This window comes from Chondrus crispus, genomic scaffold (genome assembly GCF_000350225.1).
Source record: "Chondrus crispus Stackhouse genomic scaffold, scaffold_1, whole genome shotgun sequence".
NCBI lineage: Eukaryota > Rhodophyta > Florideophyceae > Gigartinales > Gigartinaceae > Chondrus > Chondrus crispus.
The window spans coordinates 130,633-139,337 of record NW_005178809.1 but is presented as its reverse complement, the minus strand read 5'-3'; the positions used below and the strand labels follow the sequence as shown (position 1 = coordinate 139,337).

At 53.8% G+C, this 8,705-nt stretch overlaps 4 protein-coding genes; 1 reads left to right on the top strand and 3 right to left on the bottom strand.

The window, feature by feature from the left end:
• Positions 1 to 1,590: 1,590 nt before the first annotated feature.
• On the bottom strand, positions 1,591 to 3,051 carry CHC_T00001345001 (hypothetical protein). The gene has a single exon (XM_005711712.1). The coding sequence runs from the start codon at positions 3,049 to 3,051 to the stop codon at positions 1,591 to 1,593; it is 1,461 nt and encodes a 486-aa protein (XP_005711769.1).
• Positions 3,052 to 3,858: 807 nt separating this feature from the next.
• On the top strand, positions 3,859 to 6,063 carry CHC_T00009026001 (Translation initiation factor IF2, organelle). XM_005711711.1 is given in 2 exon segments: positions 3,859 to 6,039; positions 6,040 to 6,063. The coding sequence occupies 1 exon segment, from the start codon at positions 3,859 to 3,861 to the stop codon at positions 6,037 to 6,039; it is 2,181 nt and encodes a 726-aa protein (XP_005711768.1). The 3' UTR covers positions 6,040 to 6,063.
• A 241-nt stretch (positions 6,064 to 6,304) lies between these two features.
• On the bottom strand, positions 6,305 to 7,976 carry CHC_T00001344001 (hypothetical protein). XM_005711710.1 is given in 2 exon segments: positions 6,305 to 6,386; positions 6,387 to 7,976. The coding sequence occupies 1 exon segment, from the start codon at positions 7,974 to 7,976 to the stop codon at positions 6,387 to 6,389; it is 1,590 nt and encodes a 529-aa protein (XP_005711767.1). The 3' UTR covers positions 6,305 to 6,386.
• Positions 7,977 to 8,143: 167 nt separating this feature from the next.
• CHC_T00001343001 (hypothetical protein) lies at positions 8,144 to 8,620 on the bottom strand. XM_005711709.1 is given in 2 exon segments: positions 8,144 to 8,374; positions 8,375 to 8,620. 1 exon segment carries the CDS (start codon positions 8,618 to 8,620, stop codon positions 8,375 to 8,377), a length of 246 nt encoding a protein of 81 aa, XP_005711766.1. The 3' UTR covers positions 8,144 to 8,374.
• Between the last annotated feature and the right edge of the window lie 85 nt (positions 8,621 to 8,705).

Here is an 8,705-nt window from a genome sequence, read left to right as displayed (position 1 = left end):
GCTGGGAGGGAGAAAGTGGAAGGGCCGTCTTTGAAAGAATGGGACGGGCACCAAAGGGCCAGCCGCCCGGCCCGCGCAGACCAATGGCATGCCGCGCTGCAAAGGCATACTATTCATAATATTTTTATGAGGGAGCACTTTCCGTTGAGGCACAAAGGTCTCGACTTTTAGCACGAGCGCATAAACAATTAAAAGTGCGCTCAGCACCTTTGGTTCCCAAACCAAATGTGGTTCCCAAACGGTCAAAGGACCAAGAGGATGTGCGGCCTCGCTGGTCCTGGAACATAAATTTACAGTGGCTTGCGCAGGCAACCCCTGAGGGGCCGTTCCGAACGAAGAGTTCGAGACAGAAGCGAATCCAACGAGTTCTGTGACTTGCGAGCCCCTTCGCGACCGCTGCCCTTGCTGACGCCACTTTTGCACACCCCCTCACATGGCGATGTTCGTCATTGCCAATGAGCCACTCTCTGTCCCAGTTGTTGCAGTATTTGTCTTCGTGCAGACCCTGTGCGTTTAACCTACCAAAACCAGCTCTCTGAAATTCTGACTGAACCGCCTCGGAAAGTCGGCAACTGCAGGGAGGACCCCTCAACCTCCCTCACACCTCATCTGAAGAACAAAAGTACAGTATCTACTGTATCAACCACAGTCATTCTATGGTACTGTAATTCGCATCACAATAATACCCTGTACTCTGCAATTGGCCGATGTCACGTTAAAAGCACATGACCAAACTGTAGTAAAGTATCGCTGCAAATAAAAAAGCACTTTGCTCTTGTCCCTTTCGATTTTGTGCCTCCTCCCCATACTGTAAGGCAGGATTTTTATTTTCTACTGTATCCGGTGCCTGTTTTGACAGCAAGGTCCCACGTGTACATATTTCTGAATGAGCTGCAGCTACCGAAGCTCAAGAGTAAAACGTTGTTATTGTACAGCACTCGTAGAAATCAGAACGCATTGACTATTGCATCTCTCACTTAAAACTGCAATTGTAAGCCCTTCAGCACATTTGCAATGCTTGTAGTGCAGGGTGCGAGAGGCTTCGTAATTTTTTTAAGTTGTTTACAATAGCCTTCAAAGGTCAGCTTACATTTGCAATGCTGTCATCTTCCACTTGCTCTCGTTCGAATAGCTAAGTCATGTGGCAATTTCAAAGGTCGCCATTGTCGTCTTTCTTGAAGGTTTCCCGATAGGTCCATAGCGATGGAACGCCCTTTCTTTCTATCGTGTTGTCTGTACATACGCTCTTCAGTGCATCATTTATCTAACGATATACCACTTCTCCTACTCAACACGGCTTAGTACAAGACACCCCAATGAAGCGGTCGTTGTTGACGTCGATGCAACATTGGCACGCAGCGGTGTGTCATCACAACAAACCTTGTTCTGGACGATCGCTGCGTGGAATACGGCACTATATAGTAGAGTCAAAATTGGTAACTGTTTCATGATCATGATGCAGCGCTAGTGGCGTACGGTATAGTAAAAAGACTTAACATTAATAAATACAACTGCTCGGGCCTACCTGCCAGATCGCGAGGGGCTTGTCAATGCTTTCTTCGAATGGGAAAGAAGAACATCATCACCGTTTTATGCTTGCAACGATGTTGGGAAAAAGGGGGTTTCTTCCACCGTACCACCAATGCCGTCTCTCAACATTTGTCCGCCACTCACATCAAAGGAACACTCGTCTTGGACGCTTCCTATTTTCCCTCCATCTGATAGAGTTTTCTTTTCTGTTTCATTGATAAGCCCTTCTTTACGCCACTTTCGATCAGCCCTTTGAATGGTTTCCAGCTTTTCCTTCAACGCCTGCGCTTCGACCGTTAGCCTCTCCCTGGTCGCTTCATCATTGACCTCATCCAATGCCTTGCGAAGCATATCCACGTCCTCACGATACCGGCAGTCACTTCCGATCGCATTTTCCATATTGCTTGGCGTGAGCTCCGATTTTGGAGTGTGGCGAATATCCCACAGACGTGTCCCATCCACGTCGAAATACCCCAGGAACGAACCACGTGCAAAACATATGATTTCACGATCCGTTGCTTCGTTTTGTTCTGCCGAGGGTTTGCTGCTGCTGCGCTCCTGCGTCGCGGATGTTACAGAGAGTGATACTTGCTCATCTGTGCGGAGCTCAACAGCAGTGTAGTTTTCCTCGTTAGCAATCTTTCTTGCCTCGTCTGGGTTGCCAAAGAATGCCCCTTTTCGGTCTTGAAACGCACCCGTAAACACGATTGAGTCATTCTCAGGGCTTGCGTTCTGGGATAGACGATAAAGTACGCCGTCCATATAATCGGATGGCGTAGTCGCACCAAACGGAGACCAACAGAACGGTTGAGGTGGATCCAGTAAGAAATCAAAGACAAGGTTGTGCGCTTCATAAAGCACATTGAATGGACCTAAAAATTCTGCTTTGCGCTCCGCGCCCAGGCCTCGGACGAGCATACGCGGTAAATTGTAGACTATTCGCGTCCCATCTGCAAACTGTACGACATTTATACCGATTCGTCTTGTACTGAGTCCTGTATCCAAACCCCAGGCGACCCTGCCGTCTATACCGCTGAAACCTGCGAGCAAATACTCTCCAGATTCCGGCTTGATATAGTAATGGGTGACTGGCGGGTGGTGGGAAGTCTGCTCAACATAACACGGGGTTCCATCGTCAAGAGTAGTTTGATAGGTGCTACCTAGAATAGGATTGAATGGCTTGCCTAGTGTCTTCATACAATGAAGGCCTGAAACGACAAAAGCGGCCACCAACTTTAAGCGTTCAACAGGGTCTTTCGAACGAGCAGCGGCCATGAGAAAGTGGGGTGCGTAAGCCCAGTCATCTGTGATTCTCTCGAGTAAACTCCGTGGCTCGTTGAGATGTACTGGCATCGACATACGGGTGAAGTTCACATTTCCAGAAAGGACAGCACCTCCCACTCTCTGGGCGAGGTACTGGAGACTGCGTCGTAACATTTCGCCCTCCTTTGGGTCATTGAAAACCTTACCACCCGTTGGAGACGCTTCTTCGATGCGGTAGTCATCATCGGAAGATGCCATGAGTAGCCGAATTGTGTGGATAAGCAGACCGATGAACAGTCATTCAAAAGCGAGATAAAGTTCTCTGTAATACAGTATTGGGCCAAGTGGCCTTCAGGTGGAAGCGGGAAGTGCGGCGATGCGGAGACGCAAGTCCTAGGTCCGCACCCCAAGTTGATAACGGCGGAGCAAAATGCCAACGCAAAGATTGTGTCCTACTCGCCACTTCGCAAAGGGTTGCCGGGTGTGACAGGTCAATTATGAGTATTTTAGAAATCCCGGCTCGTGACGCCTAGGCGGGGACCGCGATTTATGCGGTGACTTGAGGGACCTTCGAGTCAGCAACAGTTTGTCCCAAAGACGTTTGTATCAAGGGAGATGGGACTTAGCGGCCGCTCGCTCTTCCGTTTGTTGGGGCTGGACTGCGATTGTTTTACGCGTCGACTATCTCCAAGACTCAGAGTATCCGACTTTGGACCATGACGGGCAGCTGCATTAATTCTCAAAGAAATTATTTTGAGAAATTCAGGTCTGCGTGTTTTATTATATTGCAGTAATGCCCGCGTTGAGTATTTCAAACAGTTGTGCCTCCCGCATCTTGGAAATACTCTGTGCCCGAATCTGTGGTGAAGCTTCACAGCAGTCACTTCTACGCTTGTCAAAGGTTTCGTATGGCCGACAGAGTCTGATCTGATAGATTGCCGTCACTCGATGCTTACAACTGCCCAGCACACCTGGAAATTTGGTCAATGCCCCGCATCCCTGAGTCTGGATATTGCTCACCGAAGTTCACGTGTCACTTGACCAAGATCTGATGACCATTAAAACATGAGCGTCTATCTTCGCTTCTCTCAAGCGTCGTCAAGTGTCTTCACTCGATGGTCAAGACAGCAGCCTGGCGTACTGGCAAGAACGCTTTCTACATCGGCCAAAGTGAGGAAAGACCCGGGGAATTACAAGAAGGTACTGCGATCGGGGGCGACCCCGAAGGGTCAGAAGCCTACAAAGACTGCAGGGCAGCTTGGCGGGAATACCTCGCATCGAAAGACGGGACGAAACAAACAGCGCCGACCTCCTCGTGCGATCCCGCCGCGCAAATTGGTTCTGCCGGAACTTGGTCTTTCATCAAAACAGCTTGCGGTTCTTGCGAATGTCCGTGACGACCTGGTATTTAAGAGCGCAAAGGAGTTAGACGAATCGACACGCAACTCTGCGACTGTTCTCACTCCTGCATTGATAGAGCTTGTTTGCGAAGAGCTTAACCTCAATGTAGAATTTAGTCCACAGACGCTGCCGCTCCTGCAAGATAATCAATTGAGCAAAGATCCCTTGCATCCACGCATGCCTGTTGTGACTGTTATGGGTCACGTTGATCATGGGAAGACATCTTTACTTGATGCACTGCGGAAGAGCGATGTAGCAGATCATGAAGTTGGAGGTATTACGCAAAATGTGGCAGCCTTTCGAGTGCCCATTGATGGAAACAATCGTGAGGAAGCACACTCTAAGTTTGCGACGTTCATTGACACACCAGGGCATGCAGCATTCAAATCAATGCGAGCAAACGGAACGATTGCAACGGATCTTGTTGTTTTGGTAGTTGCAGCAGACGACGGTGTAATGCCACAGACAGTCGAGGCTGGAAACCTTGCTCGTGCCGCAAACGTGCCCGTGATAGTTGCAATCAACAAGTGCGATATGCCAGGGGCGGACCCTGAGCGCGTGCGTTACCAGCTGCTCGAATCTCTTGGTATCAACACGGAGCAGCTGGGAGGGGACGTACAATGCGTAGATATCTCAGCGAAGAACGGGACCAACCTGCCGCAATTGCTGGAGGCTATATCCTTGCAGGCCGAAATGCTCGATTTGAAATCCGACCCTTCGGCTCGCGGTGCAGGAATTTGTCTAGAGTCGCGACTGGATAGGGCTTTCGGTTCTGTAGCAACCGTTGTGGTGCGCTCTGGAATACTGAAACCGGGACAGCATGTCGTGTTCCAGTCACCAAAGGCCCTGCGAGGTGATCTCTTCGGCCGAATAAGAAGTCTTGTAGACAGAAATGGAACGCAACTTGACGTAGTTGAGCCAGGTGTCGCTGCTGGTTTGATTGGGCTCAGAGACCCAATCCCACCAGGCGCTGAGTTTTGTGTCGAAGTCAACGAGAAGGCTGCCCGAGCGAAATCACAGGAGATGCTTGCAAGGAATGTAGAAGCTACTGTGACAATTGAACTCGCCAATTCTCTTTGTGCAGAAAGGGAAGAAAAAATCGCTGATGCCGTGCAAGTACCGCCATTGTTGGATTCTTCGGGTGCTGCTGATAGTGACACAGCAGTTTCTGAGGACAACGCAGTGGGCCGCCTAATTGCGATCATTGTGAAAGGCGATGTGAAGGGAAGTGCTGACGCGGTCGCTCAATGCGTACAAGCGATGGAAATAGCGCGATACCCAATTCGGATTCTAGACGCTGGCGTTGGGGATGTGACTGAGATGGATGTGAAGATTGCGTCTGCGCCAGGACGAGCAAAGGGAAACAGTGAGAAGGCGATGATTATTGCGTTCAACGTTCGGGTCAGGGAAAACGAAAAGCGACTTGCTAGACGAGCTGGAGTAGCGATTCTCTCGCACAAGCTGATATACCATCTTGAAGATGAATTAAAGCAAGAGCTGGAGAAGATTTACAATCTAGACCGGGTGGTGGAAGAACCGGTTGGATCAGCATCGGTGGTACGAGTCTTTGAGGAGGGAAGGATTGCGGGTTGCTCTGTCAAAGATGGGGAGTTATCGATTGGGGATGGTGCACGAGTCCTGCGACTCCCAGACGCCAAGACGGGAGTGACAGAACCGGAAGTTGTGTTTTCTGGCACCATTGAGAGCATCAAGCACTTTGCGAAAGCCGTGCGCTCTGTGAAGAAGGGCTCTGAATGTGGGATTGGACTCATGGACTGGGCGAGCTTTGAATCGGGTGATATTGTTCAAAGCGTGAAGGACAAGCAACAGCGTGCAGGGATATGAAAATAAATCTTGCGCTCTATTGCAGTTTCTATGTGCAAAACCTGAATGCCCGGGATATCGGAACGTGTGGGACTTGTTTTGTGCGCTCTTGACTTGTCAGACGGGCTTTGATCAACCTTTTGGACAAGGACGAACTTGATATGTGCCCCAAGGGATACGACGAAGTGTGATTTATCTCTGAGCGATTGACACGCATTCTGCAGGATTTGATTTTTCGATATGAAGATCGGACTTGTGTTGGAAGTGTACAAGGAAAGAATATACGTACCCGGGAAACGTGGTGATGCATTTTATTCTCCTTGCCGTAGTATTTATATATGTCGCTCGTCTTTTCTTTCCTCTTGTTACTATTGTGGAGTCGAAAATGCGACCATGACCTGTCCGACGGCCCCTGCAACCGCCGCCACAATGTCCCCTGCGGTCGAAACTGAGGTCACAGTAGAGGGGGTGACGATATCGCCCTGCAGGCGTCCGGAGGCGACATCCCAGAACCTGAGCAGCGGCTCGCTCGCCAGCGACGCCCGGCCCAACACCCTGCTCCCCAGGCTGCCAAACACGTTGCTTTCCGCCGTGACGAGCACGCGATCGTCTGTAGACAAGGCGAGCAGCGCGCGTTTTGCGCCGTCCAGCTGGCGCATCTCCTGCGGCCGTGCGGCGGGACTGAGCGGCACGACGAACGCGCGGTTGGACGTCGCGACGACGGCCGTCTTCCGGTCCGCGCTCATGATCATCTTGCGCCGCCCCACGTGCGGCGACACGGCGCCGTGCTCGGCCTCCTCGGTCGCGCTGCGCGGGCACCTGAGAAACGTCGAGTTCACGCGGATGATCCTGCAGAAGTCGCCCGTCTTCGCGTTGAGGATGCGGATCGCGCTGTGCCCGTTCCAGATCGCGAACAGGTAGTCTGTGCGCGTCGCGCTGAGACCCGCGATCGAGGTGATCTCCTCCCACCCGATCGACGTGCACGTGAAGTCGTGGGCGGGTCGCCCGTCCTCTATTTCCCACACGCCACATGCGATCGGTGGGAAGGAATTTGCGGCAAGCAGCCAGCGCCCGTTCGCGACAATCATCTCGGCAGACTCGCGCATCACCAACACCCTTCGACAGCCTCCCTGCGCAATGTGCACGACCCGGACCCTGCCGCTCGCAAAGCCGACCAGAGCATACACGCCGTCCTCTGACGTGGTGACTTCGACGACGGCGGCGATTTCCATGAACGAATCGATGATGGTCCATTTCAATGGCCTCTTCGCCTTGGGATTATCCTGGTCGACGTCGATCCTGATCAGCACGTCTGTGGACATGGCAGCCACGATGGTGCCGTTGTCGCCCTGCGGCTGGTGCGAGAACATGAGGACGGCGCCCAACTGCGGTTGATTCTCATAAAATAGGGTGGCGCGCTCGAGACTTCTCAGCCTCGCAAACTTTCCCCGCGGTGTAGCGGCAGGCTTTTGGGGGGCGTTCCTCTTCAAAAAGGCGATGCCCTTCTCGAAGCCGACGACGACACAAAATCCAAGCGCGACGACAGCGACGGCGCGTCCCAGGACGTCCTCGACATCGATGTTCCTGGGGCTGGTGCGGACGCGGTCGTCGGGGCGCACGGAGCCGTCGGGAGCGTAGCGCGGCGGGACGAAGAGGACGGCGGGGCGCGCGGGCGGCGGGGGGTCTTGCAGGGCGCGCGGCAGACGGGCGAGGTGGAACGAGGCGGCGACTTGCTGGCGCCACGAGCCCGCGACGCGGGCCCATAGGAGGGCGTCGGGGGGGAGGCGGGCGAGGTGCAGCCACACGCGGCGCCAGAGAGGGTCCGCGTGCGCGGCCGTGAGCTCGTGGTTGAAGGGCGAGGAGACCTGCGCAAGCGCGCACAGATCGCGGGCGGTGACGAGGTGGCGGCAGATTAGCGGCAGCAGCTCGGGGGGGAGGGCGGGCAGCGGGGCCGGCATTGGAGCCGGCATTGGAACGCGCGGCGCGGGCGGGTGGCGCACGGAGGACGGGGCGGATATGGCGGAGGGGACGGTCGAAGGGGCGGTGCGCGACGGGACGAGATTGAATTGGACAAGGCGGAAATGGGGGGCGAGTGAGAAAGCGGAATTGGGATTGTTTTTTTGAGACACGATTTTCAGTGTTTCCAACACGTTCGAAGAAATATTTAATTGAGACTAGCAACTACAGTGCAGAGAGTACGGTACGAGTGAGAGCACCACAGCAGCAGACATGGAAAAGGTAGCAGACAAAATACAGGGATCCCAAAGCGGCAGGAGGAAGCAAGCACCAGTCGTGCGACATGAAGTGAGGCGGCAGACGGGGTGGCAAGCGATTGAGGGGGGCGGAACAGGACAGATCACTCCGGGACGATCCACACGTCCCTGAACTCGCGCGTAGCGCGCGCTACTCTCTGGACGTGCGTGGGGCGGTTGAGGGCGGGGCTCGGGGGAGGGGTGCTAGGGGTGCGGTCCGACAGAGACAGACGGGGCGAAGAGGGGAAGACGGGGTTGAGAGCGAGGAGCGGGGAGCGCAGCAGCGACGACGGGCGCGCGTGAGGGGCAGACGGTGACAGAGACAACGGCGCCAGCGGCAGGTCGAGCATGGGAGCGGCGGTCGGGGTCGAGGGCGACGGGGTGGTAGAATCGGCCATGATGAAGAGGAGAGGGAGCGGGGGACGGGGCGGGCGG